This window comes from Natator depressus, chromosome 16 (assembly GCF_965152275.1).
Source record: "Natator depressus isolate rNatDep1 chromosome 16, rNatDep2.hap1, whole genome shotgun sequence".
In the NCBI taxonomy this organism is placed as follows: Eukaryota; Metazoa; Chordata; order Testudines; family Cheloniidae; genus Natator; species Natator depressus.
In genome coordinates this window covers 24,627,865-24,652,578 of record NC_134249.1, presented here as the reverse complement: position 1 = coordinate 24,652,578, position 24,714 = coordinate 24,627,865, and the positions used below count along the sequence as shown (strand labels likewise).

The window sequence follows — 24,714 nt, the reverse complement described above, 5'->3', positions numbered from 1 at the left end:
CACTCACCTGCGTAGAGCAGCTTTTGGCCCACTTCTCGTTCGACCGACCACAAGAAGGGCAAGGTCTGGAGCTGACTGTGGCTGTGCAATACGCTGTACCCAGCCAAGCCCTGACCTCGCGCCTCTGGGCCCTGCTCTACCGGCGGCAACTACAGGAGCTGTGGGGAGGCCTCGCTCCGGGCTGCCCCAGGGACAAGTGCCTGCTTGCCCCAGTTGCCTGTGTTTTTAGGCAGGGCTCAGGTGCTGGGGGCTGCACAGCGCCCAGGGCGGGGCAAACAGCACCTGCTTCGGGTAGGCTTGCCAACCCTCCAGGATTGTCCTGGAGCTTCCAGCAATTGAAGACAGTCATGTGATGAAACCTCCAGGACCCGGGCAAAACTGAGAACCCGCCTCTGGCCCCACCCTGCGACCGGCCCTGCATGGAGCTGGAGGGGGGGCCAGCCCTCCCTGGAGTCCCTGCCTCTCCCCGACCCCCTCCTCAGAGTCCCAGCCTCGCCCCCACATCCGCTCAGCCCCGCCCCGATGCCCCGCCCCTCCCCCACGCCCGCTCAGCCCCGCCTCCCCAGAGTCCCTCCCCCGCCCCCACGCCCGCTCAGCCCCGCCTCCCCAGTCCCTCCCCCGCCCCCACGCCCGCTCAGCCCCGCCTCCCCAGTCCCTCCCCCGCCCCCACGCCCGCTCAGCCCCGCCTCCCCAGTCCCTCCCCCGCCCCCACGCCCGCTCAGCCCCGCCTCCCCAGTCCCTCCCCCGTCCCCACGCCCGCTCAGCCCCGCCTCCCCAGTCCCTCCCCCGCCCCCACGCCCGCTCAGCCCCGCCCTCCAGCTCCGAGTCTCGCCTCACAGCCAAGCTCCGCCTCCGTCCTTCCGGCTCCTCCCCGACTCCTCCGGCGGCGGGCGGGGTTTCCGGTTCCGCCCCTTCCCGGAAGCGGCGCGCGGGGGTCGCGGCTGTGAGGCGAGGCGCGGCGGCCTCTCCGCCGGCATGGCCCGGAACACGCTCTCCTCGCGCTTCCGCCGCCTGGACATCGACGAGTACGACGAGAACAAGTTCGTGGAGGAGCCGGACGAGGCGGCGGCGGCGGCCGAGCCGGACCCGGCTCCCGAGGTGGAGGCGCTGCTGAGGCAATATCCTTCGGGGAGTCCTGGGCCCGGCCCCGCCGGCGGGGAGAGCCGCGCCGGGCGGGCCCACAGGCCCCAGGGCCGCGTCCTGGGAGCCGGCCGGGCCGCTGTTGTCCCGGGGGGCGGCTCTTCTGCCGGCGCGGCGGCCGCGGCCTTGGCGGGCGGTGTCCACACGGGAGCGGCGCGAGCCCTGCGCCGGGCGGCTGGGGGCTGGAGAGCCCCCGTCTCCGCGGAGCGAGGGCAGGAGTCGGGGCTTGCCGCGGCGGCGCCTGCCCCGCTGCTGCCCGCCCGGGCCGGAGCGCTCCAACCCGGGTCCGTTCCTTGCCGCGGCGGCCCAGGCGAGCCCCTGCGAGGGTGCAGAGAGCAAGCTGGTGGCGGGGTGGGCAGACAGATCCAGTGGCGGATTTTTACGGAAGTGGTCTCTGCTATACTTGCGAAGGAAACTGTGAACTTATGCAGAGCTTAATCCAAGCAGCGATGCCTGCCCGCGGGCGCAGAAAGCCCGAAACAGTCGCTCTGATGTGTGAACTGAGGCATTCCTTTCACTGGCTCCTGCTCGGGTGACACGGATGATACTTTAAAAGTCAACGTTGTTAGCTATTACTTTGCTCAGAAAAGCATGTATTAGAGCATGCATTGTGTTATGAAGATTTACAGTTACTCTGAGGGGGACTTTCAAAGGAACAGTTGGCAAAAAACCATCTAACTCCCAGTTGACTTTCAATTAGTATAGGGTGCCTAACTACCATTTGTACTGTTGAAAATCTCTCCTTTAACAACAGTTGATATTGCATATGTCTTTTAACACCACATGGCCCATGGTTGCAGTGTGGGCATTATTGGTGTTATAGCCTTAAAGGGGGTGGGGTTTCTTCTTTCAAAAGGTGGTGCGAAACATGCATGTCCCCAAGTGCTTTGTAGATTTAGTCATGAATATAAATTTGGTGAGATTAAGTAGCTGTGCATAACTGAAAATACCTACAATTGGAGATATGTTAAAAGTATAATTTTTGATCTGTTCTGAGGTATTCCTTAATGCTCCTAGGTGTGACTAATTTACATAGTTCCCTTATAACATCTATTAAAATGCTAAAAACGCTTGGCTCCCCAAAATGTTATCTCAACCCATCTCTCCTTTTTTCATCTTTGCCTTTTTGCTGTCCAGTTTCATGAGTTCTAATCTCATCACACTTTCCATTTACAAGAAATAAACATGTTCCTTTGCTTATCTTTATATGATACAGTGGGCAAAATTGAAAAAACTCCACTTGGCTGATAAAGTAAAGAAAGCAGCAAACATGGGAAATGAAAGCAAGTCCCAGACTATGCTTTAACTTTGATTAAGATTGGTATCTCTTTGTCTGTGGAATTCTAACCAGGTCCTGAAATCTGAAATAACCTGATTTATAGTTGTGGGACCAAGCTGTGCATATTGCAACACCAACAATTCTGTCATTTTTTTAGCAGTTTATGAAAGGGGATTATGTGGGATCTGATCTCAATTTTTGTAGCAGTTGATTGTAATTCATAGTTTATATTGGATTGTTGATAAAAACACTGGAAGCAAATTAAGTTACCTAATTAGGGGTTGCAGACAGAAGTGGACAGAGAGCCTTATATAGAAGGAGAATGTTTCGTTGCCTCATCCCATTTCTGAAATAATTTTTCAAGTAGGACAGTGTGTTTTGAAGTGAGTTAATTGAGCCAAACTGATGTAAATGTGCTTAAAATAACTCTGCAACCAGCCACACTGGGACCTAACCCAGATTATGCCTTTTATTAAGGTTCCTGTTCAGAAGATGAAAGCAAGGAGGCTCCTTGACACAATGTGTTTTTAAAATGAAGCCTACAACAAGTGGGGGGGGGAGCAGGATAGCCTCTGACTGGGAGGATCTGCAGGAGAAATAGTTTTAGTTTGTTTGTGCATCTTAGAAAATATCACTTGGAGTTGTGCAGATCTTTTTTCACAGTGTAACCTAGAGTAAAGTGCTTGATAGCCTGGGAGGCTTATATCTTCCACCCACAAAAAGGGTACAGGTTTGCTCCCATCACTAATACATATCAGTAGTGTCCGCTTTACCACATGTGGAGATGACAAAGTTCATTCTCCCCATTGGCTGCTTGGATTCTCTGCTCAATCTGTTAAAAGGTGGTGATGTGGTCATTTCTGTGATGTGGGACTTTTCTCCATTAGGGGGCTGGACTAAGCCCCACCAAATCATTTCAGATTGGTCCGAACAGCCATCAGACTTGATGTCAACCTGTGCTGGATTCTAGTCTGTCATCTAAAGGTGACAGAATCTATATCTCATTACCAATCCTCTGAGCTATCTTGTACCCATACTATGTAGTTAAGATTCCTTCACTGTAAAAATTAAATTGGGCAGAAGGCCAATAACTATTCTAAGTTTGTATAATTTGATTAGTAACTAGTTGCAGTATGTGCTGATCCCTTTATATTGATCGGAATTCTTCCTGAGTGGAAGCTGTCACTTGGGCTGCTCTTCCGCACCAAATAAGATCATTCATGAAGTCCTTGTTTCTATCTGAACAAGTGTTGGGAATGACTGAATTAACTATTTTATGGCAGCATTATTTCTTAAATCCCAATATGAAGTTGGGATTTAAGAAATAATGCTGCCATAAAACATGGGTAACAAGTTAAGGACTTGCATGTTTATTTCAGAGAGGGGCTCTGCTATTAATTAAGGAAGTAGATTAGTTCATTACCATCCTGCTGTTACTTCTATTTATAAGCATAATAGAAATGAATAGTAAATGATTTGAGAGTTTTCCAGTTATAGCTGCCAGTATACCAAGTTACTTTTTAGGTGACTTGTCCCCCTGGATGCCATTCTTGTTACTTGGCATCCCTTGAACTAAGCAAATGAGAATGTTGGGTTGTAAGGTTAGATGGTTCCATAGCTCAGTTTGAGTAACTGAGAGCAAGGCTTTGCTAATTTGCAAAGTTTTAAGTTTTGTGGTAAATGAGGAGGTTTCTGTTTCTATAACAGTGAAGTCTTGTCAGCTTTAGTTTAACTGACACAGGATTTCCTGTCAACTCAGATGTGAACAATTGCTTTAAAAATTATAAGTGAAGAGGAAATTGACCTTGAAGCAGAATGAGCACTTGTTTGCAATCCTTCTTGCTGTGCTGTCGGGCTTTAACAATCTTACTCTTGCTGTGTAGTTTCAGGGCTTGGGATCACAAAGTTAATTAAAATCATTGTGAAACATAAAACTGGTGCTGATTTCTTTGGCATCTTTTATTCAAGTTTTTAAATTTATATTTAATTGCCTGATACTTGTGACTGTTCTTACTATATGGTATAGAATTCCCCAAACTACCTTGCTCCATTACCACCATTTAACTTATGTAGAAAAGATAACATCTCTTCATTGGCAAAGCTCAGGTTTCCACACTCTCCTCCTATAGAAGGAGAAACTTTTTAATGCTGTTTCCTGAGCTTCTCTACTGCATTTCAGTATCTTATCCTGTGTATCTATAGCTACGCTTAGGATTTGCAGGAGACAGGATTGGATGTTTCCCAGATGGGGTATGCATGCATTCCCTTTCATAAATAGATGTGTGTAATCTGAATCTTTCCCATGCTTTCAGATATCGCTTAGGATACAACCAAGGCTCTGCTATCTCTGTGTAGCCTGGACTGCTTCTTGCATGTCTTCTATGTTAAATCTCATAATTTTTTCTCTACATACTGTTCAATGGAGGGGTTCTTTTGGTTGACTCCTCTTACATGTTTCTTGAGTTGTCCATAGCAGATGCTCAGGCTTCATTCTTAACACATGTTCGATATTTTCATCATCTTCTATGGGTAACTTTGGAGATAAGGAGTCGTTCAACTGTGATTAAAATTGGCATTTGCAATAAATTCATTCCATTTAATACTTAATATTTTCCTGGGGCATTTGCTTTCAAAGGCATTTAGATATTTGTCTGTAAGTTTGGTGGATTTCCAGCCTCCAGAACCATATGCAAGGTGAAAATGACATTTTAGTTGAAGTCATAGTTCGGTTTTTAAAAGACCTGCATCTTGTTTAAGCTGGTAAATGCAGCAGCCATCTTGCCAATTTGATATTTTCTTCTGGATATCCCCAGTGGACTTGTTTATATTTTTACAGCTAATCTAACAGGTCTTCCTTCTGGACGCTGAGTTCTTACCCACCTACTTTGTGAATTCTAGCTTTAGGAGCTGTGGAATCCTACACGCCTTTTCACAGCAAAACCCCTCTTGAAAGAATTGGGAATGCTTTCTGATTGAAGACAGGATAAGACTCTTTTTTTTTTTTTTTGGATTGTGTGTGTGTGTGTTCAGGTTATGTGGACCCTGAACTCCATAATGCTATTTTGGAATTTCAGTGACTACACCAGGGGTCTCAAACATCCGGCCCGCAGAGTTATTTGCTGATGCCCGCCAAGCTCCCCGCTTCCCCCTGGAGTTATTTCCTGTGGTTGCCAAGCTCCCCCCTCCTGGCGCTGCATCCATGCTCCTCTGCCTACCTCCAAGTGCTTCCCACTGCCAAAGAGGTGTTTGGTGGCACTTAGCGCTTTTCAGGAGGGATGGGGAGCTGTGCGCTCAGGGGAGGAGGCGGGGCGGGGATTTGGGGAAGGGGTTGGAATGGGAGCGGGGAAGAGGTGGAGTGGGGGCTGGGCCGGGGGGAGTGTGTGTGTGTGCGTGCACGGGGGGGATGGGGACTTTTGTACCTTTATATGAAAAGGTGTCAGTAATGCGGCCCTCGGGCCAATGTACTAGTCCTCATGTGGCCCTCGTGGTGGTTTGGGTTTGAGATCCCTGGTCTACACAGTATCCACTGTACTCTTTATAAGTAATGTAATTTTTGTGACAAGCTGGGATACCTCCGAGTTCATGGTGATGCTCAGCCATTATTGTGTACATTATGTATAGTATTTAAAAACAGTGGTTAGTGTAAAGATCTACTGACCATGAACTGAGTTTCCTTTTGATGTGCACAAGTTGACACTCTACTTTGCTACTACACCATCTTTTAGAAATCATGTATTTTGTATTACAAAGCACATTGTGGTGATCTTTAGAGTACTCAAAAGGCTATTCACAATAGTCTTAGCTGTATTAAAAATGAGGGTTATGTCAGCTTGATCAAAAGGTGTGGTATGTTGCTACAGTTTGTCCTTGCTTCCTGTTTCCACTGTCTTGAGTTAGGTGTTTTGGAAAATCCAATGCTCTGATCTGTCCTTTATAGAATGCTTATTAATCATCTTTAAGAATATCTAAACAATTTGGGTCCTTAACTTGCTGTGCCGCACAGGTGATATGCTCCAAGCTTTCCACACAGCTTTAAGGAATTCTCCTTTGAACACGAAGAACCAAGCAATAAAGGTAAATGGAGTCTTTTGGGTTTCTAATGGTGTGACTGTTAGTTCACCTTAAGTGCTGACACACTGATCCTTATGGACCTAGCTATGGAGTGTTAGTACGCTTTAAAATAACATTTATCTGAAAATATAAATAGCTGATTGTTAATAGTCTAGTATATGAACCACTTGTAAAACGTATATGCTATATATTTCTACTTAGACACCCTTGATTAGTAACTGCTTCTGTTCGGTAGCTGGACCTTTACCATGCAAACTCTAGGAGAAGAATATTAGAAGCTATCCAGTATATGTGGCTTCTCCACCTTGGTGCACATACCTGGCTCGATGGAGTGGGATAGCAAGTTTATGCTAGGGCATAGCAGTGGGGGAAACATGCTGCTAAGATACTTTCAAGTCTGGTCCACTGACCCACCAAATCCCATCATCTTTTCTCAGAAGGAAAGACTGAGCCTTTTCAATCCTTCTAATGTTAAAAGAAGTTGGTTCTTAAATGCTTCTAAGTACTCAAATTTAAAATGGTAAAACTAAAGCCTGATGGTTCACAAACTGACACGGCCTTTTATCTCCAGCTGAGAGTTCCATTGCGTGTTATCTGTTTGGCAGAAGTCATTTGCTGAGTACATGTGCATTTTGGATACAGTTAAGATTTTGCTGTTTCTGCTCTTTGGGGCAATAGGTTCTGATGTAATTTTATTTCTCTTGTCGTTGCAGGAACGGGCCCAGGGAGTGGTGCTTAAGGTCCTCACATCTTTTAAAAGCAGTGAGATAGAACAGGCAGTAAACTCGTTAGACAGAAATGGTATTGACTTGTTAATGAAGTACGTTTATAAAGGATTTGAAAAGCCAACAGAAAATAGCAGTGCAATATTACTTCAATGGCATGAAAAGGTAAGTCTCTCTTCCAGTGCTGCCGAAGCTTGAAGTCACGGTTCAGTAGGATCATTGGTGAAAATCTTCTGAGTGGCTACATGCTCTATGTAACAGTACCTCTTGCAGAATTGTATGATATTATTGTAGTCAGTGGAGGTGCTGGTGGAGGAGTCTGAGAGGGCATTTTCCCTGAGGGCTACACTATTTGGGAATTCATTTCCCTACTGGTCTGCCAGAGTTTGGATCCATTAACTCTTAGTAGGCTTCAAAGTCTATCTTTTCTTGCAGCCATTTAGGAAGGTTGGGAGTCCATGGAAGGAGGAAGTATTATGATGTAGTTGGGTAGAGTGGTGTGGTTTTCTTTGGTAGAATCTGCCAACTTGTAAACTGAGAGTTGATTATTCAAAGTATTAAAGTGATTAGAAAAAAATCAATCAGGTGTATATGTTGAGGTGCATAGGCCTCTGGATATGTGCTAGAGAAATACATGCCTCAGAGCTTTCGTGTGTCATACTCCCATAAATTGGCAACTGGATGTACAAAACTGAGCAGTGATTGTTATACAATTCTAACTTGCAAGAGAAACTCTTGTGAAGTCTTGCAACTGAAAAGCTCCTACTTGGACCACATTCTACCTTAGAGTTCAAGTGTGGAATGACGGCTCTGATGTGTACTATCCTGAGGCAAAGGTCCCCTATCGAATGGCTGTTCTGTGATCCTATGAGGGTGTGGTGAAGGCCTTGCTGCCAATAGACTGTTTTGATACTTTCCTTCCTGCCACCCTGGGTAGGGAGCATGTTTGAGCAGGCATAGGTCTGTATGGAATGATTGTTCTGCCCCCCTCCTGAGTGTAGGTCTGAATGTGGAACAACTGTCTTAGAGTCTTTTTAAAGGAAGAAATTTCTTTAAATTCAGTGTACATCTACAACCCCACAAGGATGTGTTCAGACATTAAAGGCAACACATTAGGGATACTTAGTAACTGCACTGAAGACTTCTGCAGCTGCCACTTGCTTTGCAGAATGTCAGTTCAAATGTGGGGGTGGGAGGAGAGAACTGTTCTCTTGACAGCAAGGAGCATATTTCTGCTTGCTTTTTGTTTCCAATGAAAATGATGGTTTCTGGCCATTATGGATTGGTGGCCCATGGTGTATGAAATTACCCAGCATACGGCGTTGGCTGGGGAAATGGCACCACGCAGAGTATGCAGCAAAACATAAAAACAGCTTACATGCTCATCACTAGACTTTGAAAGGAATGAGGCAGTACTGAAGTAGTCTTGGCACTGTTTCCAAACTGAAGCTTTGCTTGCATTCCGCTTCATGGTACTACTGGTATGAAGAGTGATTCATTCATGGTGAGAGGAGGAGTCATCTGTCTAGTCCTTTGAGATCTAGCACTTCCTTTCAGTACCTTTTTAAATTAGTGTCAGAGCCAGCTGCCCAGCTTTAGCAACAGATATAGAAACAAGTCTCAGTTGTGACTTGGGTGCAAGTGGGTAAAAACATGAATTCTTACACACCCAGCTTGTGCAATTACACACTCTCCCACACATCTCAGATAAGAGGACTCAGTTATAACATTGCACTTCCTAAGAGCAGCAGGATGTTTTACATGAGTATTCCCTGCTCAGGCTGTAATACTTCATAGGTCGCATTTTTATTGCATCTAGCAGATAAACTTGTAAGCTGTCAATTTAGTCTGTCTTAGTATATAGCTGCTTCTCCTAATCACTAGTATATCTACATTTTAGATCCTAATGTAGGTACATTTTGGTTTACTGTTTGTATGCAGGATATTGAACTTACACTAAAAACAAAAGAACCTTGTTTCCAGTCAGAACTATGGCAGGTGATAGAGATTCTGTAGTTGTGGTAATGTCATACAAAGTTTTAATACCACCTTCAGTGGAACTGGTGATAGCTTTGTTCTGTGTCCTAGAGTCTTTCTGCACCATCCCCTTAAATTTGAATGGTTTACAAGATGTCACTAGGTTACTGTCTGATGGTAATGTCTCCCTTAAGTGTCCTTGGGTGCTCTGATATAATACAATAGCTTGTCTTACAGAACCACGTTGCCTCAGATACTTTGGGAACCTCAGTCTTTATTCTACCTATCAACACTCTTGTGAAGAGTGAGATTATTATCCCCATAGTACAGATGGGGGAACTGAGGCATAGAGACTAAAGATTTGCCTAAGGTCCTGAAGGAAGTCAGGGCAGATCTGGGAATTGAATCCAGGTCAAAAATCCCAGTTTAGCACCCTAACAATTAGCTCATCTCTTCTGGTGGTCAGCCATAGGTTATACTCTTTAGTCCCTGATACAACTTATTCCCCAAATCACCAAGAAGTTAAATTGTTCTGTAAGATCACAACTGCAGAAGGTACCTGCACAGACTTTAGGGGAAAGATTAATGTATCTTAAACAATTCTTCTAGGGTTAAATAATTTCCATTAATGCTGTTCTTAAGGAGTTGGGATAAACTGTCTAGTAATACGTTCCCAATGTTTGACTTTAGAGTGTCTTTTCCAAAAATGGCTGCAGTTGCTGCTGACTATTGGAATGTTCAACTCTTGAACCAGTAGCATAATGCCAAATGGTTACAGTTCCTTAGTAACACTAATACTTGATCATGTAAGCATATTTCCTTTCTAATGTGTCTGAAAGTGAGATTCCACAAAATGAAAACTGCTGTTTCTGCTTCATGTTCATTTGCAGATTTGTTACCCTATCATTTTCAGAAGAATTAACTTATTCAAACAGTAATGTTAATTCCAGCACCTCTTCAGGAAATCTGTTTTTCATTAAAGAGCCTTTTTTAAACAATGACTTCAAAGGTTTAAGAGCAAGAAAATGTAAAGTAAGAAGGAAATGCTTAAATAGTGAATAGTGTCTGAATTTTAGGAGCTCTAGCAAAAAATGGAGAAGTGAACTATATACTGCTTAGTGTTACAATTAAGTACAGAAATGTTAGCTAATATCTGCTGTTATGTTTGGGATGCCTTGTGTGTAATATCTATCTCCTTTTCCCACCCTCACAGGCACTAGCGGTAGGTGGACTAGGTTCCATAGTAAGAGTTCTTACAGCAAGAAAGACTATTTAAAAGACTTAACTTGAACCAAGATGAACAGTTTTGGAATCAGAAGAAAGAATTAGCTGAAGTGACGCTGGTCCATCTTTCTAGACATTGCAATCTACTGAAATACTTTGGAAACCTCTGGAATGCTTCTAATTCTAAAGGTTGGGGGAAAAGGGTAAATATTACTGTGCTTTCTGACTATCAAATACAGAAGCTGAGACATTAATCCCTTGTTTAAAGGTAAAGCAGAAGGCAGAAATTCTGCTCCCATTACGGTAAGGGGAGAGGTCATTAAGAGCCTGTGTGTATTGCTTATTTAAAAGAAGAGGTGCTATGGCTTCAGTAGACACAGAATTCTGACTTGTTTCTGGGTGGGGGAAATGTTTATTTGAAAGGGGATTTTGTACATACAATCAAAGGACTAGCGGTTTGTAAAGTGCCTCCTGCATCAATAAAGCTCTTGAATTGTAAGAGTCAAACTGCCCTTGCTTTAAAGGCAAATTAGTATTGAAATATTTCTGGTGTAGGATCCCCACCTCCACATAGCATGCTCTTGTTTACACATACACCACCTTGACTGACATGCTTTAAAACTAGAGCACCTTTTCCTAAATGGACTGAATGAGCACCTAGGCCTCACTCTGTGTTTACTTGAATGTTTTCTTTCTAACCCTGATGTAATTTGTATGTATAAACAGAGGATTAAGTTAAGTGCCAAATATAATATATGGTGTATTAAGGTGTCTGAGGGTTTAGTTTCTCCTCATGCCAGCTGAGCAAGGAACTACTTCAAAGCTTCATGTATAACTAATGCTGTTATGGAAAATGTGTCCTTGCATTTAAGTATGGTGAGTGCTTGCTTGTCTTCTGAATCAGAGCTCTCTGATATGTTCATCTGTAAGCAGAAGTATATTCACTCCTTTTGAAGTGGACTTTTTCTGAGTAGAGTCCTGCTAATAAACTAACAGCACATCTTTAATGTACAATGCTGTATAGTCATGTGTGTGAGAAGATCCTGGCATGTTGTGTTAATGCTATGGATAACATAGCACCAGTCAAAAGCAGGGGACTGTAGTTTAGCTTCAGGTAAAAAAAACAAACAGCAGTGCATCATTGAGTTACAAGTTTGTTTTTAGAAAACCTATGGCAGACAGAAGCCCAGAACTAGTACTGCATGGGCTCTCTCTCTTCCTCTCCCAAGCAAAGATGTTACCCTAGTAACAGGACCTGCTGTGTGATTAAAAATTGAGCTTTGAGAACCCAGTCTCTTTATAGGCTAATGGCAAGCATCACTGAGGACTATGACTTAAGATGCGGGGTGTTACGGTTAGAGGAACTTGTCACATGAAAGCACCTGGAACAAAGGCATTAGGTAAATTATCCATGCAGCATATGCTGTCTCTTGGGTGAAAAGAGCTCCCTCTCCCACCCACCTTAAGGGTAACTGAATTTAAGAAATGAGAGATTGAAGGTCCGCTCATGGGTTCTATGTTCTGAAAAGGCATTACCGCACTGCTTCAAGAAGAACCCCTGACTGCTGGAAGATGGCTTCTCTTAATCAAGCAGCCATGGAGGGAGGAAAGAGAAACAGAGGTCAAACAAAAGGGTACTTGATTGTAACTACAGGACAGCAGTTGAACTTGGGTTTTATAAATGGACTTCACCCCCTTCAGTGAAATTTGGTCTCCTGCAGTATGTATTAACATTATGCATCAAGTGAAGGAAGGGTGTCAGAAATATTAGCCACAGAAGGTAGGAGAAGAAAAAGTATGCACTTACCCTCAATAAGAAAGTAGGCTTGGTTCATGAGTTAAGTATAACAGTTCCCCCACAGAGGTCAGTTAGCTCCTTTACATGTTAACTACCTGGTCCATTGACACTGGAATACCATTGAGCTAACCAAGTAAGGTGACTAGAAGGAAGTCCAGAGTTTTAATCAAAAATATTGCACCACAAATTAGTTCAGTTGTTTCATAGTGTTATATAATACAATCCATATTTACAACACGAAGGGAATAGATTAAAATCCACTAACAAATGTTCATAGAAAGGATTATATATACCCAGGAGCTTCTATAGAAGGAAAAAGTACATTATTTTAATATATACACCATAGATTATTCTTGCTGTGATAGTTACAGAAAATTCAACACAAGAAAACTAGCTCATAGCAAATTAAAGTCCTTAAATTCCTATAGGATCAAACTGAAGTTATGCTATTCAACAGATACTGTAAGTTTCTCTAGCATACAGCCCACCTTGTTCCCTTTACCCTGATCCCCTAACCAGCTGAGGAGACTGCTTTCCTTCATGTTAAACAGCAACCCATAGCAGATTAAAGGAACAACTCAAACCAGCTTTTATATAAATCCTTAAGCAGCATGCTGGTAGTCACTGGTGGACAAGAACAGTACAAGGGGCATCACCATACTGGAATTTACCTGCCCTAGATCCACTGTCATCAAGAGACACTAGCAAGGGTCACTGCTGCAATTGAGAATGTTTGAATTTCTTTGATATCTTATGGAAAGGAGCCATTCATCCTAAAGTAATTTTTTTAATCACAGTAAAATGAAAGCTTTAGCTCTAAGTACACACAGGCATAGCCCTCATTGCTCCATTTGGAGAGGGAAGAATAATGGACGCAAGTCTCTGCCCCTTAAGATTCATTAAATTTTCTAATATGAAAGCTTTTACATTTGTTTGTATGTTGTAAGTTAACCGTGGTAAAGGCAGCCCTTGAGCCCCTCCATTGAGAGTAATGCTGTAGGTGAAGCTAAAGCCATTAAAGGTGTTTACTTAGGTGTAAGGACAGAGCCTGTTTACTGAAAATCTTATTGCTATTCTTCCACAATGGAAGGGTAACTTGATTTATAAAACTCCTTTTGACATTACTCTTACTAGCACAGGCCAACTCCTACACCCTCAGTAAGGTTAAAATACTACAGTGACTATGAATGTCTTATCATCAAGAAACATTTGGTCTAAAATTCTATCTTAAGAATATGTTGAATTTCTTTAACAAGATGTATTTGATAAAAATACTGTTATTCAGCAATACCCGAGAGCCTTTTTGCCAAAGAATGACTAAACTTGCTGCCTGTGTAAGTTCTATATTTTCTATGTAGCTTTTATAAATAGTTCAGTTTTTTTAAACAAAGCCAGACAAATTGCTGCTTCCTATTTTTAATGTAGTTTGTGGTTAGTAACTAAGGGCAAAATTCTACTCCCGCTCTGTATGGCAGATCAGGACTTAGTCTGTCCTTCCTCTCCAGGGAAGTTCATAGTATTCAAGTCACAGGCTGCTGTGTACAAGCTGAATTCTGCCTTTACATTAAAAGGACTAACATGCTCCAACTAAAGAATAGGAGGACAGGAAAGAGCTAATAAGCCCACCACCTTAAAATCAAAGCAAATTTAGTTGAAGGTAAATGTAAAGTCTGAAATAGAACCAATCAATACTGCTTTAGAGGGAAGCAGGTGTTAGTTATAAAAGTCTGCTGCTAGCAAACTTGTAAAGAAAAAAAATCAAAGGTTTTATACTGACATTCTTTGCCCTTTGTATCACTAAGATTTTTTTTCCTTTCAGTAAGAACTATGGAACTCTTCTTTTAATTATGTTTACAATAAACTGAAAGTCAGCTTTAAAAAGTATTTAAAATGGTTTACTACCTTTCTTCCCAACACTAACAACCTATGATACAGACTAGTACATTAGTTTAAAAGGTGATTGAGTATTAGGTACTATAATTAAGACCATTTTAAATATTAATTTTTTTCTTTAAGAAAAGTAAAAATCAGACAACTATAAAGTTGTGCTCTCTCTCTGAAAATTAAATAAATGTCATCTGTGCAGTTTTCATGACCGCAGGCCAGGATCTATGCACGGTAAAATTTACACAGTGATATGAACAAATGCTAACAAGTTAGGTCAGTATAACAAGGCAAGACTGTGTTTTTGGTTATACCCCTTGTTCGTGTTCTCCAAAAAGCTTTTAGAACTGTCAGGAATTGAACACAGTACCACCAGCAAACAACCCTTCATTGCCACCTGTGCACAATGAGAAAGGGAAGCTTTACTGTATGTACCTAGAGTTATGGAACTCTAGTATTTCGTGACAACAGAAGCTGGGATTCCCCCATCATGACAAATGTAACTGTCAAAATCCTGAACTGCCACCAATGTTTAGTGAAATTAATATAATCCTTTGGTGCCAAGACACAGGATTTATGAGCATAAGGAGATAGCTGTTACACAGCTAACAGGCCATTGAGACAGAGTCCCTAATCCACCCCAGAGAGAAAATTTCAATTTGCAGTGAAGGATGCTGCTTGTACAGTATATCTTTGTAAACAATTTGTCAAAATTCTTGTACAAAATACTGCAATGACAGTGATTAAGACACACCTGAACTAGTGTGTGAAGTGTCCTTTTCACAGAAAAAAAAGAGGCTAGAAGCTGATTGCCCATTTTCCAGTTCCCTTAAGACCATGCTGTCCTGGGATTCGAGATGGATGGCCGGATACTGCCTTTGGGAGATGGCTTTGACCCAAACCACGACATCTGGCATGGGAAAGCACAACACACATTAACCTAGACTCTTCTTTTAAATCATGAGGATTTAAACAAGGGACATCAGCCCTTTGGTTAAAGGTTAAAAAGATTTGGTTAAAAAAACAAGCATTTATACAATATAAGCAGCAAAAGTATTTGCATCCCACACACCTCAGAACTAAGATTCCAGTGAAACTGGTTTCACTGATTTTCATTGTCTAAACAGCACATATTCCTTCTGCTTTCATAAAATTTAGCTGATTATGTATAACAGGATTATTTGTTTAAATTATTTCAACTGAGTGTTCCTTTAACTTCATACAGTTTAATTTGTAATCACAGAACCCTGATTAAAGTCAAATGTAAAATACCCACTGTGAAATGGCACCCCAATCCCTCCTGTATCCTCAGATATCTAGTCTGAACATGGTTAACTTAACTCTTGATCCAAGTAGGAACAGAATGACAGAACAGTGGGCCTTGGGGTAACACCACGTAGCCCTTTACAAACATCCATTAGTAAAATCTCCCTTGTGTCCCTCGGTGAGAATTCTCATTTTACGGAACGGGAAACAAGCAAAAACAGGTTATGCGACTTCCATGGTCATACAACAAATCAGTGGCAAAGGCAAGAGTAGAACGCAAGAATTCTGACTCAGCCCCTTGCTCTGAACACTTAAGCACTTCCTCTAGGAGCCAGGATTAGAACTAAGGAGCTACTAGCTTCCTACCCAATACTGAGTCCACTGCGGCCCTTAGTACTTTTCTGGTGCATGGGAAAGTTGTCCTGTACTTGCCTTTGCTGTCTTACACAATTACTTCCAGCAATACTACGAGAAGAGTTTATCATCGTGAGCGGAAACAGAGCGAGTACAAATCACTAATAACCATGTAATGCAAATTGCAGCTTGCTATGCCCTTGAGTACAGCAGCCAGTGGTCACTACTCCATGAGAAGAGCGGAAACTAAAACAGAGATTAAACACCACAGATCATCTATGGGGAGGTAGTGGGTCACTATTAAATGAGATTTAGGCACAAAACGGGAAGCTGGCGGGGCTCTGCCGATAGAAAATAAAAATGAGGATGAAAAGGCAAACTACTCAAAAGATATGTTCTTGTTTAATCTCCATGTAATTTATCTGCTGTAAACATATTTAAATGTTTGTAAACACACTGGTCTGCTAATTGCATGAAAACAGCAATTGTCATTAGATACAGAAGCTAAAATTTGGGAAATATGTTGCTGAACATCCTCACTGTTCTATGCTGGGACATCTAGGAGAGGACACACATAAAAACAAATCTTACCTTGTATTCCAATGTTTCTTTGAGCATATTTTCTTCCTCTTGTGAAAAGTTAAGTAACACAGACACAGCTTTAATTAGGTGGAATGCCTGAAATAAAAACAGATGTGTTGATATTTTGCAAAACTCTCAGGTCTCTAGGTCCACTCTGGGATTATGGGGTAGCACTGAGGATCTGTGCAGGTTTGGTATGAAGCCTCTATCCTATCCCATTCACAGGTGTGGATTGTGTCAGCTGTAGGGAACTGCCTTCCATAAAATCACTGAGGTGGCTTACTTCCTCTGTGTTTGGCAGGTAGCTTTTCTTGATTCTTCAGTCTCTGTTGTGGTTTGCATAGTTTGGGGGAAGCACTTAATTTACCTGGTTTATTTGAATGAAGAGTGCAGTTGGTTCCCATGGTAACCCTGAATAGTTCCTAGGGTTAACCAGGCTGGTGTATAGGCAGAATGGAGACATTCAATATCCTAATGTATCTTTAGTGTTGAGTGTCTGTTCAAACCCGCGGTACTAATATTTTAAATGGATGCATCTTACCAGATCAACAGGACACCAGGATGCAGCTGGTGCTTCAAAGACTAAAGCAGTTAAACATAACACTGTGCAGTTGCAATTCTCTTTCTAGATCTTAATTACAGTCGGAGTTTTTGTTTATTTTAGTAAGCATGAGTGACTGTGGTGTGCAGGGAGGAGAAGAAAGCTGTCAAACGTAGATGTGAGAACAAGTCTTTACCTCAGATTCCCGGCAGGACATGAACTTTAGTACAACATGTTTAAGGTATTCAAAATTGATCTCCCGTGAGTCGTTTAAATCAGAGTTGTTTGTGACAGTCATGGCAGCATTAGGCACTTCAGAATTTGGTTTCTCACGTACTTCAGGGATCTCGCTGTCAGGCCTTATTTTCTGAAAAGGAAAAACTGCATTTTATATTTAAAAGTGATATGAATTTAGTACTGGAGGAAGGTGCTATCCTGATACCACTGGAGACTAAAGTCCTCTATCCACAAGACAAGTGTAGCCAGGCAGGAACATTCAAGCAAAAGCTTCTCCCCACCTTACCCCGAAAGAGCCACTTGTAGGGAGAAGATGGTGATTGTCTCCATATCCACTAAATCCTTGGTCCCTCTACCCAGACTGCCAGCACAGAAGCTGCTAATGGTGTCTACATCACACAAATCACTTCTGGAACTGGACCTAAACCAAAAAGAGTGTTGTCTCTAGCCTGAGCAGGATTTGCCTTGGTATTGTAGAGGGAAGGCTCTGTATCCCATTAGCAACACCAGAGCCATCCAATCCTAACAAAAGGACATTTAAAACCTTTAAAGGCAGGTAAGTTATCAAATTTAATAAAAATGACTTCTTAGATGACTGCACCAAGTTGGTCTAATGCTGATTGAGACAGGGCTCACCATTTCATCCCCTCTATCCTCCCCTCCCTCTACTAGGATTGCAGGGTAGAGTCTTTCCCAAAGATGGATACCACTAAGGCTGCGAGATTGACCCACAGAGGCAGCTAAATAGCAATCAAATCTCAATTCTTCCATCTCCAAGGAGAAGCATCAGGAAATCCTCAGTCACCCTGGAGCCAGGTCTTCTATAACCCACTATCAAGCAAAAGAAAAAACCAAGATGTGCCCAAACCCTGTTCTGCATCCTTTTATTCATTGTGAAGTTACCGCAAGGAAGAGTCTATGAAGGAATACCTCATCTCTCTTGTTTTCTAGTGCAGGTTTCCAGAGATGAACAAAGTAACCCTAGATTACTGCGAAGTGCAATGAACCAATCCTCAGCCCTTACATCAGAGGAGCTACAGTGACCTGGCCACACCAGCTCTGGATGCTACCCTGGATTTCCCCTAGATGCAAAAGAAGAGATCAGGGCTGGCATAATTATTTACTTGTGCTGAAATTAGTGATTGACGCGGTACTCACATCCTGATTAAACACCTCTTAGAGCTGTGAAGCATCTGTGGGATTAATGAATATTTATATCCCCAGACTGGGGATTCATTTTGCTGGGCACTCTGTAAACATATATGAAGACAGTCCCTACCCCAAAGGATTTACAATCCAGATGGCAGGAAGTTTTTAAAAACTGGCAGCATAAGTACCTTGTCAACATCAGGGGGCTGGAAAGGCTCAAGACTTACCAACTCTTTCTGCAGGGTCTTTTTGAGCTCTGCCATTCTCTGCTGTAACTGTTTTATCATCTACACACACAAGACAGAGAAACTGATATTAGCTTAACAGCATGGAAGCTTCATATTTGAACATGCTCAGACCTAGACAAGTTTCAAATGAAAAAAACCCCAACAATTAAAGTGTAGCTAATGGGGCAGACATTGAACAAAGTTAATGGCTCTGGAGAAGGAATCTGACAAGCCTGAATACTCTGCTCTTTCAGCCACACAGTGCAGCAGGAATGGGATGAGGAGACTATTCTTTAACTCCTGGTGCAGATTAATGTGACAACATTAGAGAGAAAATGTGAGGTTAACAGAAAACAAAGGGAACATGGCTGCAACAAGGGGAAAGATACTGCATCAGATACTGAATCTTCTCTGACACAGAAGCAGGATTTTCTGTTATGTATATGGCTCCACAAGACTGCAGAGAGCTAAGCTACAATGGATAACTGTGCATGCACAAGGAAATATGGAGATATGTTCTAGGCCTGGAATGATCCCCTTAAAGCCAGTGGGTCAATCCCCACTTTGAAGAGCCACTTCTTCCTTAAGGCACACCCTAAATGAAAAATATTAGAATAAGGGGTTAAAAAAATAAGGTAACTTCTTCCCCTGTATGTCTTGTCTTTCCAGCACTGTATTCTAGACTAATCTTTCCATGGAAGGCTCTGCCTTGACACCGTATCTTGTACAACACCAAGCATATTGTCATCACTTAATAATGAGGCTTCTTAGAAGAATTGGGTCTAAAGAAAGAAGGCAGAGCAGTGAACCATGGTGTGGGAAGCTGTTCCAGAGGTAGGAGGGGACAGGAAATCCTTTGGCAGCAGCAGGTTTTGCAGGAGGAGGGCAGGACATTAGTACCTAGGGTCACATATTACCTGTAATTTCATGCTTTTCTGCAGGCCTGATGGCCCTCACTGACACACGGTGGGCTGCTGAATCAGGAATACAAGCCACATGAGCCAAATAGGGAAAAGCCATTTCCACTGTATTTCAGTTACCTTGTTTTTCTCAGAAATTTGCTGCTCCAAGTCTCTATTGTCTTTCTTAAGTTGAATAATGTCTGCAGCTGCCACCTCTCCATTTTGTTCCACCTCACGATCTTCTGGAGGATACAAGTGCTTATTAAAGGCTCTTGCTGCTTCTAATGCCAAAACCTTCAAAGGTAAAGAGCAAAGCAAATCTCAGAGACCAAAACTTTGGCAGGCAGGTGCCACTGCCCGAAGATAAAGCTCCACTGTGCTTTTAAATGGTGAGTTTGGGCAGGACAACCTCTCATTTGTGAAATTTCCCAAGACAGACACCCAAAGGGACATGGCAGCTGTCTAGTTGGTTGAGTTCAGGATCCTGACGCAGGGAAGAAAGGTAAGCAGCAGGATACGGACCCTGGACTTCAGGAAAGCAGACTTCGACTCCCTCAGGGAACAGATGGCCAGGATCCCCTGGGGGACTAACATGAAGGGGAAGGGAGTCCAGGAGAGCTGGCTGTATTTCAAGGAATCCCTGTTGAGGTTACAGGGACAAACCATCCCGATGAGTCGAAAGAATAGTAAACATGGCAAGCGACCAGCTTGGCTTAATGGTGAAATCCTAGCGGATCTTAAACATAAAAAAGAAGCTTACAAGAAGTGGAAGGTTGGACATATGACCAGGGAAGAGTATAAAAATATTGCTCGGGCATGTAGGAAAGATATCAGGAGGGCCAAATCGCACCTGGAGCTGCAGCTAGCAAGAGATGTCAAGAGTAACAAGAAGGGTTTCTTCAGGTATGTTGGCAACAAGAAGAAAGCCAAGGAAAGTGTGGGCCCCTTACTGAATGAGGGAGGCAACCTAGTGACAGAGGATGTGGAAAAAGCTAATGTACTCAATGCTTTTTTTGCCTCTGTTTTCACTAACAAGGTCAGCTCCCAGACTGCTGCGCTGGGCATCACAGAATGGGGAAGAGATGGCCAGCCCTCTGTGGAGATAGAGGTGGTTAGGGACTATTTAGAAAAGCTGGACGTGCACAAGTCCATGGGGCCGGACGAGTTACATCCGAGAGTGCTGAAGGAATTGGCGGCTGTGATTGCAGAGCCCTTGGCCATTATCTTTGAAAACTCGTGGCGAACGGGGGAAGTCCCAGATAACTGGAAAAAGGCTAATGTAGTGCCAATCTTTAAAAAAGGGAAGAAGGAGGATCCTGGGAACTACAGGCCAGTCAGCCTCACCTCAGTCCCTGGAAAAATCATGGAGCAGGTCCTCAAAGAATCAATCCTGAAGCACTTACATGAAAGGAAAGTGATCAGGAACAGTCAGCATGGATTCACCAAGGGAAGGTCATGCCTGACTAATCTAATCGCCTTTTATGATGAGATTACTGGTTCTGTGGATGAAGGGAAAGCAGTGGATGTATTGTTTCTTGACTTTAGCAAAGCTTTTGACACGGTCTCCCACAGTATTCTTGTCAGCAAGTTAAGGAAGTATGGGCTAGATGAATGCACTATAAGGTGGGTAGAAAGCTGGCTAGATTGTCGGGCTCAACGGGTAGTGATCAATGGCTCCATGTCTAGTTGGCAGCCGGTGTCAAGTGGAGTGCCCCAGGGGTCGGTCCTGGGGCCGGTTTTGTTCAATATCTTCATAAATGATCTGGAGGATGGTGTGGATTGCACTCTCAGCAAATTTGCAGATGATACTAAACTGGGAGGAGTGGTAGATACGCTGGAGGGGAGGGATAGGATACAGAAGGACCTAGACAAATTGGAGGATTGGGCCAAAAGAAATCTGATGAGGTTCAATAAGGATAAGTGCAGGATCCTGCACTTAGGATGGAAGAATCCAATGCACCGCTACAGACTAGGGACCGAATGGCTAGGCAGCAGTTCTGCGGAAAAGGACCTAGGGGTGACAGTGGACGAGAAGCTGGATATGAGTCAACAGTGTGCCCTTGTTGCCAAGAAGGCCAATGGCATTTTGGGATGTATAAGTAGGGGCATAGCGAGCAGATCGAGGGATGTGATCGTTCCCCTCTATTCGACACTGGTGAGGCCTCATCTGGAGTACTGTGTCCAGTTTTGGGCCCCACACTACAAGAAGGATGTGGATAAATTGGAGAGAGTCCAGCGAAGGGCAACAAAAATGATTAGGGGTCTAGAGCACATGACTTATGAGGAGAGGCTGAGGGAGCTGGGATTGTTTAGTCTGCAGAAGAGAAGAATGAGGGGGGATTTGATAGCTGCTTTCAACTACCTGAAAGGGGGTTCCAAAGAGGATGGCTCTAGACTGTTCTCAATGGTAGCAGATGACAGAACGAGGAGTAATGGTCTCAAGTTGCAATGGGGGAGGTTTAGATTGGATATTAGGAAAAACTTTTTCACTAAGAGGGTGGTGAAACACTGGAATGCGTTACCTAGGGAGGTGGTAGAATCTCCTTCCTTAGAGGTTTTTAAGGTCAGGCTTGACAAAGCCCTGGCTGGGATGATTTAACTGGGAATTGGTCCTGCTTCGAGCAGGGGGTTGGACTAGATGACCTTCTGGGGTCCCTTCCAACCCTGATATTCTATGATTCTAACAGAGGTGCTGCTTTTCATAGAACACTTAAAAAAACTGACGGAGATTGGGTTCCTCTAGGCCAAGTGCACAGTGACAGATACAGACAGCTCTGGTGATGTTTTGAGGCAGCAGGTGGGTTGATGGGGTGACCAATTCAAAGCCCGTCACATCCCATGGAGAGGTTTTGTTTGCTTTCAGGCACAGCAGGGTGAGCTGAAGTCTCTGCACGTTTTGATTTTCCAGACAAGACTGGAGGATGCTGCCCTGCAACTTCACTCACATTTCTCCCACTGGCCAGCAGGTGCTCTTGCTGCTCCTGCATCTTCAGCCTCAAAACACTGATCTGCTTTCCTGCAGTTTCTTCCCTCTCTGCTGCTTGGCTCTTACATGCTTCTATGTCAGACTGCAACAGGTGCATTTGCAGCAGGAGAGCTTCATGACCTGGGTCAGGACAGACACCGTTAGTGCCATTCTACAGAAGAAAACAGTAACTTCTATTAATTTTCTGCAAACAAAGTGAGTTGCACAGAAGGCAAGTGGGAGAGCCTCAGGCCTATTTCCCCTCTCCAGTGATGCAGGAGGCAAATACAATGGGGACTGAACATCAATGCAAGCTGCCTCAGAGCTTTAACCAGGTGACTCCTAGTTCTTGCGTTATGAGAAGGGGTAAACAACACGTCCTTACTCACTTTCTCCACACCAGTCATGATTTTATAGACCTCTAGCATATCCCCCACCCCTAGTTATCTCTTTACTAAGACTAAGACAGTCCCAGTCTTTAATCTCTCCTTATATGGAAGCTATTTGGTACCCCAAATCATTTTAGATGCTCTTCTCTGCACTTTTTCCAATTAAAAATGCTAGCATTTTTATAAACTATAGAGTCAAGCAATCCCTAAAGCTACTTTACCACAGTGAAGCAGTTTGGGATGAGTGGACTCCTTTGGTCTAACCTTGACTGAGTTGGTTTAGCTCCTCCTCTTTTTTTAGAATCACATCAGTTTTTTCATTGATCAACTGGTCCTTTCCCTTTATCAGTAAGATCAGATCTGTAACCTTGAAGACAGACAAAAGAAGGTAAACAGGAATAGTCAATATGTAGAACCCACAAATGCTAAAATCTTTCTGTGGCCTAGCCAAAGGGTTACAGAGTATCACCACCTCAGCCAATGCTGGTCCCTCATTAAGAGAGGTAGGGTTTGAAAGCAGGACAAGATCTTTAATGGAAAAAAGCTCCGGCTTTGGGTGAACTCTACATTGGAATTGCAACTTCTGTCATGGCCAGCAGATGGCAGCTATGAAATAATTACCAATTTAAAACCATACACGACTGCAGCTTAAAACACTCTGCAGTGGGTGGACCTAGGAAGCAGGATGATGAATACTGATCAGCACCACTCTGCGTTTATGGTGATTTCCTAGAACAAGGGTCAGCTTATTGGGCTGGCTCCTCAGCACTAGGAGAAGTAAGTTCAGTGGCTGCTTGAGATGTGTGCTGGGATAGGTATAAGAGTTTGCTGTTGGCTGTAGCTGCTAGTGGCTCTTTGCTCCCAAATAAGATTTTAAAGACACATATGCTAGTTCCAGGCCACACAGAATGTGGGTTAGAGGTCTGGGAGTACAGATTAGTTTACACAGCTAATTACTACAATGCCTAGCAAAATAATACAACTAATGGCCAAAATTGATCAAAATCACATGAAGACTGCTGAAGCCTTCTGACCATCACTTTTTTCAGACAACAGAACGGGGCTCACTTTGGATTACAGCAAACCAAGTCTTTTGTGTTAGGAGAGAAAAGCTCTGAATGTGCAATAGATGCTGCTGTTCTTCAATCTCTTTTTAAGCTGCAGACACTCACCATCCAGGAAAGGAAAATGTCATGTTCTATGTACGCACACTTGGTTTATAATCCCATAGGTCAACACAAACCCATTCAAAATTCTGTGTTTGCATTCCAGGACATAGGAATGTAGAAAGCATCACTTCCATCCAGAACTTGGGCATTCTATGTGACCCTGACTGATTCATGAAGAGTCAGATCTGCAACTCACTCCCAAGAGCAAAGAACCCTAAAGAGGTGGTTCTGAAGGCTGGATTCAGTGAGACCTGCACCATTACTTAGGTGACAAACACACAGCTCCCAGCAACAAACAAGCATTGGTCTACATTGTCCAGTAACACTTTTCTAGACAAAGTAACTTGGACTTGACAGTGGGTCCTTGAATGCCAAGTTGCCAGCACACAGCAAACATTTCTGGGTTAAGTTGGGACCACCTTCTAACAGCATAAACAAGGCTGTGATCCAGTAGAAAAAAAGGACTGCAAGAAGTGTATTGTGATGCTTATGGAAAACTGTCAAAAAATGATGGAGAACCTTAGCACTGGGCTCTCAGCTAGCCTGTAAGCCATGTGTTCCTATCACTGGCCCCTAGCCCTCCCTCTCCTCTTCAACTGCTTAATAAACTCACCTGCTGCATCCTGCCGTAATCTCTGATCCTGCAAATGAACACTTACGCACATACCTAACTTTGAGCATATGCACACTTCTATTGACTTCAGGGGAACATCTCACATGGGTAAAGTTACACATCTGTGTAAGCATTAACAGGAAGTCCTTAGACTGGAAACTTTTTGGGGCAGAGACTCTTCCTGGATGTTTGGGGCCTAATCCTGATTTGGGCCCCTGGGTA

General features: G+C 43.4%; 2 protein-coding genes across 4 annotated transcripts in view; one reads left to right on the top strand and one right to left on the bottom strand.

Moving 5' to 3' along the window:
* Window positions 1-887: 887 nt before the first annotated feature.
* Window positions 888-11,435, top strand: ARPC5L (actin related protein 2/3 complex subunit 5 like). Its single transcript, XM_074974033.1, has 4 exons — window positions 888-1,119; window positions 6,422-6,493; window positions 7,204-7,380; window positions 10,406-11,435. Exons 1-4 carry the CDS (start codon window positions 976-978, stop codon window positions 10,466-10,468), a joined length of 456 nt encoding a protein of 151 aa, XP_074830134.1. The 5' UTR covers window positions 888-975; the 3' UTR covers window positions 10,469-11,435.
* A 953-nt stretch (window positions 11,436-12,388) lies between these two features.
* Window positions 12,389-24,714, bottom strand: part of GOLGA1 (golgin A1) — a 32,222-nt gene continuing 19,896 nt past the window's right edge. For all 3 annotated transcript variants that reach the window (XM_074974030.1, XM_074974032.1, XM_074974031.1), the window contains 7 exons: window positions 22,975-23,077; window positions 22,302-22,462; window positions 19,495-19,650; window positions 18,455-18,514; window positions 17,038-17,208; window positions 16,310-16,396; window positions 12,389-15,008 (listed from right to left, as the gene is read on the bottom strand). In XM_074974030.1, coding sequence (XP_074830131.1) covers window positions 14,928-15,008; window positions 16,310-16,396; window positions 17,038-17,208; window positions 18,455-18,514; window positions 19,495-19,650; window positions 22,302-22,462; window positions 22,975-23,077 — 819 coding nt within the window. In that variant the 3' untranslated portion in view covers window positions 12,389-14,927. The remainder of the gene's footprint in view (window positions 15,009-16,309; window positions 16,397-17,037; window positions 17,209-18,454; window positions 18,515-19,494; window positions 19,651-22,301; window positions 22,463-22,974; window positions 23,078-24,714) is intronic.